This window comes from Canis lupus, chromosome 1, assembly GCF_011100685.1.
Source record: "Canis lupus familiaris isolate Mischka breed German Shepherd chromosome 1, alternate assembly UU_Cfam_GSD_1.0, whole genome shotgun sequence".
In the NCBI taxonomy this organism is placed as follows: Eukaryota; Metazoa; Chordata; class Mammalia; order Carnivora; family Canidae; genus Canis; species Canis lupus.
In genome coordinates, this window is record NC_049222.1 from 23,926,878 (window position 1) to 23,945,188 (window position 18,311).

Genomic DNA, 18,311 nt, shown 5'->3' on the forward strand with positions numbered 1-18,311 from the left:
TCTGTTTACTTGCGAGGACCAACATCTTTGTTAAGCTTTGTTTAGTTTGCAGTTGTTCCAACCTTAAAATCATTACATTGAGACAGGTTTAAAAGGCTCGTTCAGCAGTAGTTTTCTTTGTCCTAGATCCTTAAAGCAACTCTTCTGCCTCAGTGTGTCTACCTACATCATAAACAGGAGCAGGGGAATGAAAGAGAAACCCTACCCAGGTATAAATTAGGGTGCTGTGTGGCTGAGGTAGAAAGGACAGTGCCGTTAAATGAATTTAAATGAAAGAATCCCAAGCGTATATCTACAGCAAAAGCAAATCTTAAATTTGCTTCATAAACAATATTTAATACATGACAAATTTAGACCCAAATGGGAAGGTCCGTGAGCTTCAATATCTCCTACCTTCTTCATAAATCACAATATTGATCAAGTATAAATTAATGCATGAGTGTGTACATTTGCGTATGGGAACTTAAGAAACCTCATTTATTACGTGGGAATGAAGCAGAAAGCAATTTTTTTTTTTTAGAAAGCAATTTTTATATTAGGAACACCTAAGTTAAACAATTTAGCATTTTTTTAAAAATTAGCTGAATGGATCTTATCTATATGAACCTATTCATATATTAGCTGAATGGATCTTATCTGTATGAACCTATTCATATATTCATCCCCCCCATCCTATTCATCCCCCCCTCTCAAAAGAAAAATGTGTGGTGAAACATCACTCCTGTTCTTCCTTTGGGAAGAACTTAAGACCCTTGGGAAGAGAACTTAAGGCCAAGGTGTGCGCATCAAAGGACGACTCAATGAAAAGAGGTGGTGAAAGGAACTTTGGAGAATTTCGTTTGTAATCCTACTACAGATTTCCTCCCAATGATCAATGTATCCTGGCAGAGGCCACTGCATGCGTTTATTTTCTCCGTTTTCTTGCTTTGCTAGATCTACCTTTGAAAGATGGTTGTTGTTTATACTGAAATATCAGACAGCAGACATACAGGACTTGTATGTTCTACAAGTAAATGTTATACAAGCTACTCACTGGTACATTAAAAGTTTCGGTACTTTTGTTAAGATGTGAATTAAGACGTCCTTTGGGTATATCACAGAAAGGGTGCAGACGTAGTAAATCGTACCTAATTGGGAAGGCAGGGGAGAAAAAGATCATTTTTCAAAAGAGTTAATAGGAAATTTCTTCTGCAAACCCCAAACCACACCCTAGATCAGTGTTCTCCACTCTGGCGCAGCTTCAGAACGATCTGTGTGGCCTTTAAAAACATGTCCAGGTTTCCACTCTGCATCTCCCAGGAAATCCGAATATCCAGAGTTTGCCTCCCCTTTTGCAGTCCTTTTTTTTTTTTTTTTTTTTTTTTTTTTTTTTTTAGCCCTCCTTGACTTTGCTGTACATCCAGGGTTGACATCACTGCTTCAGAGCTTGGTCTACACATACGTTGTTAGGGAAGCAAGGTGCAGGGTTAGAGGAGGTCCAGGGAAACCTTGGAATAACAGGGAAGTTCTCGTGTTAGCTAAAATTCTCTGGGCCTTTGCTTGGAGGTGTGGAGCAAACTGAAGTAGGGCTCGTGGCTCGTGGCTCGTGCAGCAGCTGGAGAAGCCAGTTGGCTGTGACATCCCGGACACTGGACCAGAGCAGGTGCTCGAGTGGAGTCCGCTCGTGGGAGTCTGCGGCGGCAGCACAGAATGAACACGTCCGCCCGCACAGAGGTCCCAGGTTAGGACTCGGAGGCCAGGCGGGTTTGCTGCCGGACACGCGGCTGGCGCAGGTGAAGCCGATGGAGCTGCGGGCTGCGGGGGGCGCGTCCCTAAGTGTAAGATGCGCACCGTCCAGACGGATACAAACTATAGAAGCCTACCATCAGTGGTGGTCTACTGACTGCACGTTGAAGGGACGTTCTGAATACGCTGAACCGAGGCTATTAACTACTACTTCTCACTTTTTCTAATGGGGTCACTAGAAACCCTAAAACCACACTAGGCTGCTGTCGTCGTCGTGTAGGACCACGTGGTTTAAGACTACCCTGAGACCACGCGGCAGTAAAGCGGGGGAGAGGGTGGGGGCGGGGACGGGGTGCAGGTGGAGGTGGGGGTCGGGGTGGAGGTCGGGGAGGGGATGGGGATGGGAAGGGGTGGGGATGCGGGAGGGGTGGAGGCGGGGCCGGAGGCAGGGGGGGGGCAGGGGCGGCAGGGGGGGGGGCAGGGGCGGCAGGGGCGGGCCCCCGGCCCGAGACGTCGGGAAGCAGCAGGTCTGGCTCCTAAGGGGCCGCGGAACAATGCACCTGCAGAGGAGACCCCGCGTGGGGTGGCCTGGGCCACACTGGGGAAGAGCGCGTCGCAGGAGGAAACGGCTTAACTTTCTTGAAAAGCCCCAAAGAAGTCGGGTGGAGCTCGAGGGCCCCGCGGCACCTGGGCGGGGCTGGAGGCCGGGTCGGCGGGCGGGGGAGGGCCCGGCCCCGCGGGAGCAGCGCCCCGGGCCGCCCAGGAGGACCCCGCCCCTCGCTCCTCCGAGGACTGTCCCCGGGCCCCGGCCCCCGAACGACGGGACCGCGCCCTCGGCGCCCGCGCTGCACCCCGAGGCTGCCCGCACCGAGGCCGAGCCGGACCCGCGGGGAGGCGGGGACGCCCAGGTGCACGCCGCCGCCGCCGCCGCTCGCGCGTGCGCAGACGCGCTCTCCGCGCAGCCCGGCCTTCAGCGGCTACCGCGCCTTCCTCCGCCCGCTTTTCCCCGCCCCCAGACGCCGCGTCACAAAGACTGACGTGCGGAGCGGACAATCACGGCCCCTGTCGGCGGGAGGGGAGCGGACGGAAGGGGAAGGCAGCGGGCCCGGCCCGGCCCGGCCGCCCAATCAGCGAGCTCCGGGAGCGGCGGGGCGGGGCCCGAGGCGCGGGCGGGGGCGGGGCCGCGGAGGGGGCGGGCTCCGGGGGCGGGCGCAGCCAATCGGAGCGCGCCGGCCCCGCTGGGAGCGCGGCGTGGGGCGTGGGGCGTGGCCGCCGCGGCGCGCGCCGGGGGCTGGCCGAGGCCATGGAACAAAAGAAGCCCTGAGAGGGGAGCCGCGCCGCCGCCGCGTCCCCACCCACCGCCGGGACCTGCCTGGCCCGCGGCTCGGCCGCACCCCGCCGTCTGCAGGCTCCGGGCGGCCCTGGCGCGCCGCGGCCCCGGGGTCCGCCCCGCCGCCCGCCGCCCGCCCCGCCGCCAGCGCGCCCGCCATGGGCCCCGCCGCCCGCCGCGCCTGACCGCCGCCCGCGCGCCGCCATGCCGAGCGGCAGCTCCGCGGCCCTGGCGCCCCTGCCCCCGCCCGCCGCGCCCGAGCCCGCGCCCGCGCCCGCGCCCGAGCCCGCGCCCGCGCCCGAGCCCGAGCCCGCCGGGGCCGCGCCGCTGCTGCGGGGGCGCCTGGCCGCGCTAGGCCTCGACGACCCCGGCCCCGCCGAGCCCGGCAGCGCCGCCCCGGCCGCGGAGGAGCGCGCCCCGCCCCGCAGGCCCGGGGCCCCGGAGGCCGCGCTGGACCGGGACGCGGACGGGGCCGGGGACGCGGACGGGGCCGGGCAGCGGGGGCCGGGGCCGGGGCCGGGGCGGGCGGGGGCCGGACGCCGACGAGCCCGACGACGCCGACGAGCCCCGGCCGCCGCTGCTGCTGCTGTCGCCGCCCGCCGCCCCGCACTCGCCGCCGCCGCCGCCGCTGCCGGGCGGGCCCCTGGGGCCGGTGCTGCTGCCCGCCGCCGGCTTCGACGCCCGGGACGCGGCGGGGGCGCTGTACGGGGACGCGGCCGCCCCGGCCATGATGGCGGCCGTGCTGTCCCACGCCTACGGGCCCGGCGGCTGCGGCGCGGCGGCCCTCAACGGGGAGCAGGCGGCCCTGCTGCGGAGGAAGAGCGTCAACACCACCGAGTGCGTCCCGGTGCCCAGCTCCGAGCACGTCGCCGAGATCGTCGGGCGCCAGGGTGAGTGCCGCGGGGGCGCGGGCGGCGGTGCTGCGGGGCAGCTCGGGGGCAGCTCGGGTCACCCCCGGGGGCAGCCCGGGTCACCCCCGAGGCAGCCCGGATCACCGTGCGGGGCAGCTCGGGTCACCGTGCGGGGCAGCGCGGGGGCAGCCCGGGTTACCCTGCGGGAGCCCCGCGCATCCCGCCCGGCGGTACCCGGGCCGCGCATCCCGGGCCAGGCGGGGCCGGCGCCCCGGGGGCAGGAGGTGGCGCGGCCCGCCCTGCAGCGGGGGTGGATGCTGCGGCCGCGCAGGTGCGCCCCGGGGCACGCGGCCTCCCGCCCTCCGCGCCCTCCGCGCCCCCGACGCCGGGACAGCGGCCGGCACCGTAACGGAGCCGAGCCTCCGGGCGCGCTCACTCGGCCTCGGCGAATCCTCGGCGCTGCGCGCAGACTCCTCCCACGTGGTCCAGACAAAGGAGCTGTGTCTGGGGCTCCCGGAGCGGCTGTGCGGTGTGCGCGGGGGCAGGCCCTGTGCCCCGCGCCCGACCCCAGGGCCGGGCGGAGAGCAGCCCCCACGGGCAGGTGCGGGGCTCTCGGGGCGAGTGGGGCCGCGACGGCGCTGCCGCGGGGGTGACCTCCTCCGCCCCCCCCCCCCCCCCCCCAGCGGTGTAAGTGCAGGGCGGGCAGCGAGAGGCCTGTGGGCGCGCTGGGGCCGCGCATCGCCGTGCGTTCCGTGCTCCCCTCTGGGATCTTAATACGAAAACCCCGTCTGCACTCTGGGTAAAGGACGCGGACTGCCGAGGACTGCTGCTCCAGGCACCCCGCGAAGCTGGGACCCTTCCACCGACCGTTTATTCCGGTAGTTTGGTAAAGAAGACTCAGATGCCTTGCTTTTTGTTTGTTTTATTTGGGCCGGTTTGGGGAGGGGGGAGGGTGTTTTTGCGATGCCTGAGATCCTACTGATCCAGGAGAGCGCTGTTTCACCGTACGGGGGATGAAACCTACCGCCCCCACCTACAAGTCCAGGATGAGTTGGCCATTCGATTAAGAGCATTAAGGAATTGATAGGTTTCAAGCTTCTATTTTGCCAGGTGTTGAGTTTATGGGAGTTGGAAATGTGAGGTCGATTCACACAAACTTGCTGCCCTTAAGAAACCAAAGTTTAATCCAACTAACGTGCGGTTAATGGCACTCTGTGTAGTAGGTGACAGCCCTACCTGTGAGGACACCGACCCTGCAGGGACTTTAACAAATGGAGACAAAGAATGACCTGGGAACAATGTGAGGATTACTCTCTAGCTCTAATTAGAAAGTGGGGTTTTATTTATTTATTTATTTATTTAGGCGCTTGGAGTCTTCGAAGGGGTGTGGTGGAAAGGGGCTGGGAATGTGTGCGTTCAGGCTTGAGTATGAAAGACCCTTAATGCTACACTAGGAGGGCACTTCCTCGGCACAGGTTGCTTGTGGTGCCAGTTGATGGTAACAAAAGAAAAGAACATTGACTTCAGTTTGCCTGAGGGACAAGATAATGAAATCTTTTGTATATTTAGTTTAACACAAACTTTTGTCCTTATCTGTATCGTACTCTTAAAAGCATGAAAAAATGGACCCCATTTACACAAACTGTTGTCTTTTTATACAAATGCATTATTTAAACTGAATTCATTCTGAGTTTTTATTTTGTACAAGCTATTAAAATAATATTTTGTAATCTATTTAATAGCAAATGAGATAAAGTCTTTAGTTTTTCTGTGCTTATTGGGCTGTACTTACTGGTTAATAAGGAAATGTGGTTCTATTTATGTCTTAGGACATGTAGACAAATTGCTGACTACTCCTCTTACACTTAATGTTTCCTAGAGTTGACAGTACTGTTAAAAGCATGTCATCATCTTCTACCTTCTCTTAAGACCAGAAAGTCTTAACACCCCTTTTCCTACCTCTAGTGGGATCATTGACCCCTTTGCTACCTCTACCCCTCAGCAGCAAGCACCATAATAAAATCTGTAAAGGGCTTTCCCACTCCTATGGAGAACAAGGCAACTCACCACGTTTGCACCCTTTTGTTTTTTGTTTTTAAAGATTTTATATATTTATTTGAGGGAGAGAGCGCCTGCACAAGTGGGGAGGGGCAAAGGGGAAGGAGGAAGAAATCGGGAGCGGACTGCACACTGGGCGTGGAGCCCAATGTGGGGCTCAGTCCCTCGACCACAAGATCGTGACCTGAGCTGAAACCAAGAATCTGATGTGTAACTGACTGAGCCACCCAGGCACCCCTGCATTCTTCTAAAGTGTAATGGTTTGTCTTTTCTCTAAGTGAATAAACAAAGCAAATCATTCAATTTACTTGTCTGCTTTGGGTGAACTAAATGTTCATTCTAAACAATTACCCGTTCTTGCCATTTTATTCATTACCTGAAGTCATAATTTTCTGTTTGCCATCTCTTAATTGGCTTTGGAAATAATTATGACACAGATGGAGACATTTCTGACTTCAGCTCTGAAGCAAAGGGTAGGACAAATGGAATTCTGAGTCATATAGGCTAGAACTCATGTAGATGGCCTCTGGTTCCAGTGTCTTTCAAAAAAAAACAAACCACTTCTTTTGATAGTGTTGAAAGTTGGCAGTGTTGACCTCATACTTGTACTCCCCAGGAGCGTATGGCCATTTGCAAATGTTAAATTGGCCCCGTCTTTTAGGCTTTGCATCTCATTGAAACCAACCATCCTGTGAAATAAAGGTAGGAAAGGTTTTTGTATGATCAAAGAAGTTTTAGAATATGGACATTTAGGGTGAACCTGATGACAGACTTTAAGACTTAATTTTTGTTAAGTGTACTACCTGCAAAACACGTTCACAGTGGTTAATAGCAGGTTTAATTTAAGGCAATGGACTTTGTTCTGCTTTGTGCAGTATTGGTAATCCAGCTGGACTTAAAAGCAAATTAAAGTAAAACTCTATACCTATTCTTAACTACATTGTAAGTAAGTATTGAATGTTATAAATTCAGTTGTTGTAAAAAACTTGTAACTCCGGGTTTTCTGTTAGTGTTTAAGCTTAATGTGGGTCTTCAACTATTTTCATTAGTGAATTTATAGGTATGTTCTCTAGTTTTGCAGTTTGGAAAAGTCCTCTCCAGCATTTTTTAGTGTACACCCTGTCAAAAAAAATTAAGCTTGTATTCTCAATGTCTGCATATGTATAAATAATATGTATGCACTATAAAACATGTCAGAAATTTAAAGAATGAGGTAAAAATGGAAATTGGAGTTCTATTTTTTTTTCCCCCCCTACACTCCAGGGAGTTTCTTATACCCTACTTTGACTATCACTGAGCTAGACCGCTTTGGAGATTGTTTTCTTCTTTATTGAACTATTCTGTTTCCACTAATTCCCAGAGTTTGTGTACATCTTCACTTTTTAAGTAAGGACTATGGGGACGCCTGGGCGGCTAAGCAGTTGAGCATCTGTCTGCCTTTGGCCCAGGGCATGACCCTGGGGTCCCAGGATCAAGTCCCAGTCAGGCTCCCTGCATGGAGCCTGCTTCTCCCTCTGCCTGTGTCTCTGCGCCTCTCTCTCTCTATCTCTATCTCTAATGAGTAAATAAAACCCTTTTTAAGAAAAATAAATAATGAATATGCTATAGTGTTTCAAGTTGTCATAAATGCATCCTTTTGACAATTTTCCCCAGTTTTGTGAAGGTAGAACCACTCTTCAGGTTTTAACACAACTGAAATAAGGTGGATGCTAATTTGTGTATGTTTGTCTAGGAGAAAAAGAGAAACTTTGGTCTTGGCATACCTAAATTCCCTATTCAAGAAAAAATACACATTTCATAAGGAAAAACTGTTTCAGAACAATGCTAAAATACAATGTCTTTTTCTTTTATGAAGGAGGGGGGATTGTTGGCTTTGTCTTTGCCAGGTGCTACAATCTTGCGAGGCCGTTATCCCCATTTTACAGATATAGAAACTGGAGGTTGGAAAGATACCCTCTTCAAAAATGGAACTTGGATTTTTTTTTTTTAATTTTTATTTATTTATGATAGTCACACAGAGAGGCAGAGACATAGGCAGAGGGAGAAGCAGGCTCCATGCCAGGAGCCCGACGCGGGACTCTATCCCGGGTCTCCAGGATCGCGCCCTGGGCCAAAGGCAGGCGCTAAACTGCTGCACCACCCAGAGATCACTGGAACTTGGATTTTTACATCAGTTTGTTTGACATCAAAGATTAAGTTACTGCCTCTGTATTCAAGCGTTCTGCTTGAGACGATTAATAGTATTTGGGTTAACTTCTGCCTTAATCATGAGCTTTGGGATACTATATTTCTAGTATGGATAACTTAAAATGTCTTCACTATCCAAATTAATTTACTTAATAAAATTTTGATGTCCCTACTACCCAGAAGACACAGTTATCATTCTAACATTCTCATTCTCCTATGCCTAACTAAAGATTCTCTGCCGTTTATAGTTCAGAAAGTTAAGTTGTGTTATATACAAGCTAGCTTTAAAAAACAGATACTGTAACTTCTAGGCTTTAAATTTTAAATTTAGTTGATAATAGTATGTATTAGCCCTGGGACCACTGGGAAAGGTTCAATTACTGTTTTGTAAATGGGCGCGGAATCTACTGCCTGTTCTTCCTGCCTTATTCAGCTAGTATACTATTTTGATTCACTTGGAGGAAATGGAAAATAAAGTGGTAATTTAAGGGTGTTGGTCAAGTACTTGAGAAGAGTAACACTTCTGTTACAGATTTCTGTTAAAAATTTTTCAACAAAGTTTATGGTTGGAATTCTGGGTAGCTCTTCTTACATCTTAAGTTTTCAAGGGAAGATTAGCATTTAGTGATAGTGGTTAATATTTTGTGGATATGGTTTTGAATGAATTTGGTATTTGTACATATTGAAGGATTTAACAACACTTTTGTCTTAAACTGAATACAAAAATGTTTCAGGATGTATGTTTTAATATAAAAACTACCCCCAAATTCCCATAACAGTCTCTGCTCAGCTGAGGAGAGAGCCAGCAATCAGAAATTAAAGTTTCTAAATTTGATTACAATGTGCCAGTAACTCACTTTGTGATCTTGGACAAGTCACTTAACCTCCCTAGACTTCAAATACCTCCTCAGCTGGGTGTAATTTTATCTTATACCTCTAGACACTGAATGATACACAAATAAATTGAAACACATGAAACTTTTAAGTGATAAGCACATATTTTTGTAAGTTAAATCTGAAATTAGGTTGAACAACTCTCTAATCTTATTTACCTTTCTTGGCTTTAGCAGTTTCACACGTTATATTCTTCTAACGTGAAAGAACTAGACCCAACTGATGTCTGAATGCCTGCTGGCTACATGGCATATCTGTCCAGATAGTTCTAAATTATGTTGTGATAACAAAGCCCAACATCTCAGTATTAATACAGTAAAGGTTTATTATTCACTGGGGCTCTGCTCATTTCAGTCATTCAGGGACATGGGCCAATGCAGTGGCCAGCACTCCCAAGTGTGGGCTGCTCTTCCCACATGCAGCGGGTTAAGAGACCCTGGCATAGCATACGCTGGTCTTTAAATGTTAGATCCAGAAGTAATAATTACATTTGTTCGTATTTCATTAATCATAGCAAGTCATCTGGCCACACCTAACTTCACGTAGGTGAGAAAGTCTATTACAACCGTGTGCCCACCGAAGAGAGCCAGAATATTCATGAACAGCCATGATGACTACCACAGTATTATTTTATGATCAAAGAGATTATTACAGAATTTTTAATGTAGTGTATGCCATGTAGAATTTGTAATTTAAAGTTGAACTCCCAATAGAAAAAAATAGGAAATAATGTTCATAAGATACTAGATAGGTAAGTGTATTTGAAGTTTAAAAACTCCTTTAGAAAAATAAATAAATAAATAAATCTCCTTTAGGAAACTCCAAATAAATTATGGAAAAAATCTATTTTAAAACCCCACCGATCTTCAGGTGATTCTAAAGTGATAGTTTTCTTTTTTTTTTTTTTTTAACTGCATCTTAATACCTCCCAGATGGTTTATTTACCATAATTTGTGGGTTTCCTTTTAACTTTTCCCCCCATGTCACTATTAGGTACCATATGGACATTTTCAAATATTAAATGTGGTATTTAAACCTTTAAAATAATTTTCTAGTATTAGTATTACCAAGCCCAGCTATACTAAATTGATTGTATGCACAGCTTAATGCTGTTGGGTTAGATCGAGTCTTTATTCCGTGACTGATTGTGAGAATTTTAAGTGCCACTCCAGAACGTTAGCGCCTCTTTGATGCGAGTGTTTGGGATTTAGGAACAATTCATGTGAGCATGGTTTGTTGCCTTTGTCCAGTAAGCAAAAACAAATTCATTGTATGCAGGGAAGCCTGGTTTGACTATAATTAAAGTTGTATCGTGGAATAATAAGACTAGGAGTTGAAATGAAAAAATTTTGAATGAAAACTGCAGGTATAGTTGAAGATCAGCATGAAGTAGTTGGTCTTTTTTGAACATGGTTGGAAGAGTGGGGAGGGAATGGTTCCAAACAACTAAAACATTTCCCAGAAGGGAAAGTATTGTTAAAAGTATTTGCATTTTGGGCTGACCTTCTTATTACTGTTCCTTTTTTCAGTACCATTCTTCTTGCCTTTGACTTCTATCTTTCCATCAGTACCATTTTATAGTATACTGTAGAAAAGGACACTGGAACTTGGAGTTAGAAAACTTGTTAGAGCATTGGTTTCATCATTTGTTTCCTGTGACTTTGGGCAAATCACTTAACCTTGCAGAGTCTCTGTTCTTTTGGGGGGAAAAAACCTTTTCCATCTCCTTGTTCTTCCTGGCCCCTGCTTACCCCCCATTTGTTCAGGGGATCAAGTTTGAGATGTCATTAGTACAGATTCATGGCACAATTGAAAGTATAAAGATAAATGACATATGCGAGGTAGGATAGTTTATAAATTTGTTTACTGCCAGATATATAGTCTGAGCAAATGCTAACTGAAACTAAAAATTGTCACTTTATTAAGTTTTCCCAGGGCATACCATTAACTAAATGATCCTCAGTATACTTTTTGTTTACAAATGAATCTGATTCTATTCTGTGGTACCCAAACAGAAGTCATTCTAAGGTTTCTGTTAACATCCTCTACAGGACATGAACCTGATTTTAAAATCCCCAGTTAGGAAAACTATTCTACCTTTCTCATCTCTAGTTTACATCCTCTTCCAGGTGTTTCAGCTTCAGTGAAAGGCCAAATATGAGCCTTTTATTAACGGTTTCAGTTCTCCTGTCTAAGTGAAAAAAGAGGGGGCATTTTAAACTTAGAGTAACTCCTTAAAAATGGAAAAATAAGGCAGGTTGAGAGGATGGTATACCCAGGAGTCCTCAGTTTACAACTTTGGGCTATTCTGGGCTTCAGTTTTCTTCCTGTATAAAATGAGATTGAACAAGGTTATTTCTTACAACTCTTACATTCTGATTTTTGTCCAAAAAGAGTCCCTAAAATCATGCAAAACTACATCGGATTTCAAATTCCCAGTTAGATTGACTTCAGCATATCTCCTCCAAGTTTTGTAAAGTCGATACTATTGTAACATGTTCTGTACAATCTATAAGTTTTATCTTTAGTAGATAAATTCTATAAGTGTTTTTTGACTTCTATAGAAAATTGTTTGATTTTTCTTTCTTTTTTTTTTTTATTTTAATGATAAACCTTCAAGTGTGAGACCGTGTATTACCTCATTGATCTGTTCGCGTTCCCACCATACAGATAAGGAAACATCTATGGGGATATAAGTAACTTACCTACTAGCACCTCAAGCTAATAGAATTGGAGACTTCAACACTCCTGTCTTCAAGCGGTAGAACAAGCAGACAAAAGTTCGGCAAGGATATAGAAGGTTGGAACACTGCCAACAATATAAGAAAAGGAAATAAGAGTTTGATATCTGTGCATAAACATGTATAGACATCAATTCCTTCTGGTGCTTGGAGTTGATACAAGTCCATGAGGACAGCACTGAATCTTAATCATGTTTGCATCCGTGATGTCAGTTAAAGTAACTTGAAGCAAAGTAAATACTATTTATTTTATTGAACTGGATTATTGGATTAGACTTGCCATTTTACTATTACTGTCTTAGTTTCCATATTGTGGTAATTGGAGTTTTCTGCTCTCTTGCCTTTATCCCCAACCCTTTACATAAGGAGCCAATCAACCTAAAGTTGACTTTAAGGGCAGTAGACAAGTACTTCATTTAAGACATTAGAGATCAATATGAATACTGATAATAACAAAACCAAAATCACGTAAATGAAGCTATATGAAGTGCTGTCAGTTAATCTATAATAGACTGTATTCTTCACAAAAGATTTCAGAGGATTTAGATTAGAAGAGCTCCAAGGACACTTGAACCCTAGAAAGGAAAGCTATTACTTCTAAAATATATTGTGCATTTATGAATAGTTTGCATGGCTAATCTAAACAGTTTCTTTAAACATTCAGTTAAGTTTATGTGTATAAAACACTCTCTTATTGGGATTTAGCCGCTATTCATCAGTCTTTGAAGATATACTGAAATTGAGTCCCTGAAAAGTTAAAGGAGTTCTTGAGTAGTGTGTCTAGACTATCCCACGAGGAAAAGGACCTCCTTCATTAATTCTGATATATCGTGGAACATGAAATAATATACTTCTTTAGTGCTTTTAGAGAACTACAGTATGGAGTAATAAGAGGAGTTTGAGGTTATTAGGACAATGTGGGTTTTAGATATGACTTTCCAGCTGGGAGAGCTTAACCAATTCAGTTAAGCTTTTTCCTTCCCTGCTTAAAACACAATTATGATAATTAGAATATATCTAGAAGAGTTTGGGAAACTGAAAACTGTGCTACAAATTTGTATTACTTCAAAGCTAAGGGTATTGGATCATTTTACTCAGGAGATACTTGAAGAAGTGTTTTGGGGACTGGTTGGGTAGTCTAAAAAGTTACCCCTTACTGAGACACACCTACTTGAGTAATGGGTATTGTAATAAGCATTTTTAACACATGATTTCACTTAATCCTTCCTTGCAAAAAAACAAGTGAGAGAAGTGTCTTTAATCATAGTTCCTCACCCATGAAGGAGAGATAAGGTTTAGTGACCTGCTAAAGTTCACAACGCGGGTTAGCGATGCCAAAGTCTGTGATCCCAGCCATTACTCAACCTACCTTTCCTTGAGGAGGGGAAGAATAGGTGTGTGTGTGTGTGAGTGAAATAAGGTAGTATCCGATTGTCCCAAATGCTTTTAAGACCAAAAAAAAAAAAATGACCGTAGTTCCTAGGAGAAGAGGGACTTGGTCAGAAAATGTAAGCCTCGGGAAGGACCTAGAGGTTGAATGACCGAACATGAAAACCAGGAGTAACTGATGATAGATTAGAACCCAGGCCTGCAGAACATCAGTTTTCTGCTTCTTCCATTGTTTGCTTTAAACTGTGCCTTGGAAGGTTTCATATGTGCTGGCTGTAATAATGAGTCCTTACCTTTGTACTATTCTTGAGTTCATGGAGCCCTTCACATAAACAGCCTCCTCTTCCAAAAAGGCCATCCTTGTTACTCAGAAGCTATAAGGTGCAGAGAGGAAACACCAGGAGGGTTCTGCGTGTTAATTAGGGAAATATCTGAGCAGATACAAAAGAGGAACAAGACGTGTTTAAGAGACAGTAAAGTCTGGAAGAAGGTAGGTTATGGCTACTTGCTGGGAAAGGGACGGTTAGGGGAAGATTTTAACGTCAAGCCAAGGAGTTCTAATTTTCTCAAAGGTAAAGAGCTACTCAGGGAGTGTTCACTCCCCCTTCTTACTCAAACTGTTTGTGTGCGCACGCACACACTGATATCCCAGGGGGAACTTTTGAAGAAAAGTACGTGCCAAGGATGACACAAAGTGAAAATATACATAAAATGCAACTTTGGTGTTTGTAAGGGTTTTAACTTTCTCCAACCGCCTTATACACGTAGGATATATGTAATTTATGAAATGAATAGAAAATACAGTGGATTTCTGGAAAACAGAGTACTCTGTCAAAAATCAGCAGCACTTCCCTTAACATTTGGGGCTTCTATCTTTAAAAAAATAAAACAGATTCTTTGTACCTACAAGATGGAATTTAAACTCTCTTGCCTGACGCTGAAGCCACTGTGCGTGGTAACTTGTTAGGGCAGCATTAGAAAACTAAAACAGATAGTAAGCACAATTAAATAATAGGAAAATATTCCTGGATTAAGCCTTCCATTTTCCTTCTGCCTCCTAGAGGCTTCCTACTTTCTGCTTTGAGGTCTCCGTGGGCAGGTCACACCCTGTGTGGATTGTTTGCTTTCTGTCAGGCTAGCCGAGCACAGTACGTCTCTCTCCTACTTTAAAACTTTTTTTGTGATACCACCACCCCATCCCCCAGCAAAAGAATATTTGGCTTTGCAGCCCTTGGTACACATATTTTACTGAAATATTTGGAACATGTTGAATTTTGCATTTTTTTTCTTTTTTAAATGTTGATTGCAACCTTACTAAATTGATACTATGACCCTCCGTTTGAGAAACACTGAAGATCACATCTGATCAGTTCCTTTTCTTCCTTTTAATTCCTCTCCCCCTTGGTAGCTGAGGCATCTGGTAGAAGAGGTTCTCTTTACTCTGGAAAGTAAGACGGGACCTTTGCTGTACCAGGGAGTGCGAGGACAATAATTCTAGCTGCAGCTGATGGGTTTTAAGGCAAAACACAGCTCTAGCCACAGTGATCTAGAAAGAGGAAATGGATTCTTATACCAGGGGTAAGTTGGAGACTTTTTTTATCTGGGGGATTTACTTGCAAATCAAAATAAAATTACAACTGTGAAAGTTAGTGCTATCCTAGTTCTTAACATCTACACATTCTGGTGCACAGCTTGACACGTGTTGGTTTTTGTCTGTGGTTATAAGAAAACAATTGTTAGTTCTCACCTCTTAGAATTAAAAAGCCTTATTCAGATTTGAAGTTATGGTATCATTTGCTCTGCTGTTCAGACAATTTAAAATAATGTCAGTACTAGCCATTGTGTAATTGATGTGCTAAGTCTAGTAAAAAGTGTCCTTTTCTTAAAGGTTTTCTGATTTAATTATATTTCTTGGAAGAAACTAATGTATTTGTATGGTTCAAAATTATTAAAAATTAGAGTGTAAAGGAAAATTAAGTGTCCTTCCTACATTGTACCCCTAAGTCAACCAGTTTTATGACTGCATAGTATACCATTTTATAGTTGTCCTGGCCGCACACCAGTACAAACAAGTAATATAATACCAAGATCATTTTGCATCTGTGCAAGTATTTCTACAGAATCGATTCTGTGAGTGAGATTGTAGGGGCAGAAGGATCCATGCAGTTGTAATTTTGATAAATAATATAAAGTGCCCTCGGACAGTTTGTACTCTCAGCAGCTAAATATGGAGGTCCTTTTCCCTATTCTTACTAGCTCTGGTTTTGATATTTGTTTTGACATTTGATAATCTTATAGGTGGAAAAAGATACTTCAGTTCATGTGAAAATAGGAATTTTCATGGTCCATAACCATTTATATATTTTCTTTTCTGTGAGCTGTTTCTTTTACCTATTCGGGATGGGGGGGGGTTGCTCTTTTGATACATAGGACAGGGGTGTGTGTGTAAGAGAGAAAATAGCCATTCTTGGTGTTTATTGTAAATAATTATTTCTTCCCATCATTTTTAGTGACTTTTGCCATGCAGCAATTTAATTTAAAGTGCAATCTAATTTATCTGTACTCTTTGGCTTCTGAGTTTTGGCTACTCTGAGATTATAAATTCTTCCATGATTTCTTAAATATCTTAGACTCTTTTTTTTTCTTAAGATTTTTATTTATTCAGGGATCCCTGGGTGGCGCAGCAGTTTGGCGCCTGCCTTTGGCCCAGGGCGCGATCCTGGAGACCCGGGATCGAATCCCACATCGGGCTCCCGGTGCATGGAGCCTGCTTCTCCCTCTGCCTGTGTCTCTGCCTCTCTCTCTCTCTCTCTCTGTGTGACTGTCATAAAAAAAAAAAAAAAAAAGGTAAAAAAAAAAAAAGATTTTTATTTATTCATGGGAGACACACAGAGAGACAGAGACACAGGCAGAGGGAGAAGCAGGCTCCCTGCGGGGAGCCCTATCGGGACTTGATCCCAGGACCTCGGGATCACGTCCTGAGCCCAAGGCAGGTGCTCAACCGCCAAGCCATGCAGGCGTCCCTATCTTACACTTTTCAAATTGAAACTCAATCTAAAATACTCAAAAGCTTTTTAACCTTCTTCACCTGTAAAATAGTAAAACAAGTTTGTTTTTTCTTTAGTTTGTTTTGCCTATTTAGAACTCTCCCTATTCCAATTGTTCCCAACTTTAGAATATATATATTCTAGAAATCATGTGTTGGTTGTTTGAAACTCAGAATATGGATCGATGTTCCTATAGAACCAATCCTATGAGTAATATGAGATTTCCTGTATTCCTAATCTGAATTGAAGATACTGTGTTAAAACTGTAGTCTTAAAAAATTTAGGAGAGCGAACAAATACATTCTTCTCTTTTTGCTGGTAGTGGCTTAAAGGGGTTGGCTTTGCAATCTTCCCCTTACCTCTACCCTGATCTGCAAAACCTACAGACACTGTCCTTTGGGGCAGGATAGGCCTGTCTTACTCCTATCCCAGAAGTGGTTCCTGCTCAAAGTGTTCATCTTCTGTCTTCCTACTGAGCCAATTATTAAACACGTCTTTATTAGTACCGACCATAGGCCAGATAGTGTTTTGTGTACCTTTAGGCAGATTTTTAATACCTGCTCAGTATTAAACAACAAGTATTCTACTAATGTGCAACTCACAGTTGCTTATAGTTTCAAAAGTATTTGTTTGGAGAAGTTTACTTAATTAGGCTTTCCTAGTGGTCACTGTCAGTAAGGGTTGAGAGGGGCTAACCCCAGACCCTTTGGTTATTTCTCCCTTTGTCCATATAGAAATTGCCTGGTGTTTTTCTGCAGGATGAGCAGGACCTTCTTCCTTAGAAATGTGATGCCAACAGACTGCCTTCTTGTAGCCCAGAGTATCTGAATAATAACAATAATAATAACAATAACAATAATAACAATTCCCCTGAATGTATAGGGTGAACAGTTAGTTTTTTGTTCACATTAGCCTTTCTTAGGCAGCTCTCCATCAGTCATAAATTGACTGGGCCAGTTGGAAGTGCTCTCAGTTCACAGCCCAAAGCAACACCCTTCTGTGGGGTGAGAGTCTTTAGAGATTCAGTTTGTATAAATAAGTAGATATAAGAGTTTTATTGCTTGCATCTTCTAACTCACTGTCTTTGTGGAACACAAGCAGTAACATTGTCTTATAGTCAAAAGTTACACTGCCAACTTAATCTTCTTGCAGTTCATTATAGATATAAACTTAAGCAGCATTCTTTATATTTATATTTAAAACTTTAAAGTAGTATAAATTCAACTCATTGTAGTAATTTCTTGATAGCCCCGCAACCACCCTGTTCCCTTGTCCCTTCTTATCTCACCGATTTACTGCACTAATTCTTTCTTTGCAGTTTGCTTTTAGCTGCTCCCCGCCAAGTCTTCTCAAATAAAAGTAATTTTGGATTAGGGTAAACCTGACTCTCAAAGTGTTTTCATGATAGGTACCTACGATCCAGCAGTGAGGGGGGAAAAAAGCCATTTCTTTGTAAGTTTAACAGTTTGTTGGAAGGAGGAACAGGTATGGGTTAAGATCCAAATGTCCAGTGGTACGTTGAGTAAAGTTATGTTGAATATGTTATCATTGAATTAGCATAATCAACTCCTTTCAACAAGGTTGCATTAGCAATATGGGGCCAAAATATGGAAGTCTTGAAAAGCTCAGCAAAAAAAAAACTTAGATGCAAAGCAGGATGTGTAGGAAAGGCCCAGTATCTTTATACAGAAAACTGATGTTTGTTTCAACACATGTCGTATGGGCCCCCCAGAGGCATATACTACTACTAGTCAACCACCCAGTGGTTTGGGAATGCTTAGGAATGGCACACAAAGCAGTCTTGGGGGATAGGAACTTCAGAGAGGATGAAACATCTAAATGAAAATCTGAATGGCCAGCAGGAATTGAACAGAGGTGGGGATGAAGTGGCAAGGACAAAGGAAGATTGTAGTCATGGAAGCAAGGAAGCATGGACAGGAGTTTAATACGGTAGAAGCACTGAGTTAAGGTAGAGTTAAGAAGGGGGAAAGGAGAGCATTGAAGAGATACATCTGGAAGAGAGGTAATCAGGTCCCAGGTCAACAGGGGCCTTGTGTGCCACATTGTTTGGACTGTATCCTTGTGGTAA

The 18,311-nt window shown here is 45.0% G+C and overlaps 1 protein-coding gene across 4 annotated transcripts in view; it reads left to right on the forward strand.

Moving 5' to 3' along the window:
* LOC119875954 (RNA-binding E3 ubiquitin-protein ligase MEX3C) overlaps positions 1-18,311 on the forward strand; it is a 38,205-nt gene that overhangs the window by 15,124 nt on the left and 4,770 nt on the right. The window contains exon 1 of one of the 4 annotated variants that reach the window (XM_038525975.1): positions 3,749-3,945. The exons of 1 other annotated variant lie outside the window; for it this stretch is intronic. In XM_038525975.1, the coding sequence (XP_038381903.1) occupies positions 3,783-3,945 (163 nt within the window). In that variant the 5' untranslated portion in view covers positions 3,749-3,782. Of the gene's footprint in view, positions 1-3,748; positions 3,946-4,773; positions 4,793-14,597; positions 14,754-18,311 lie in introns of those variants that run through there. 2 more of the 4 variants (XM_038525979.1, XM_038525977.1) reach the window with 2 other exon arrangements.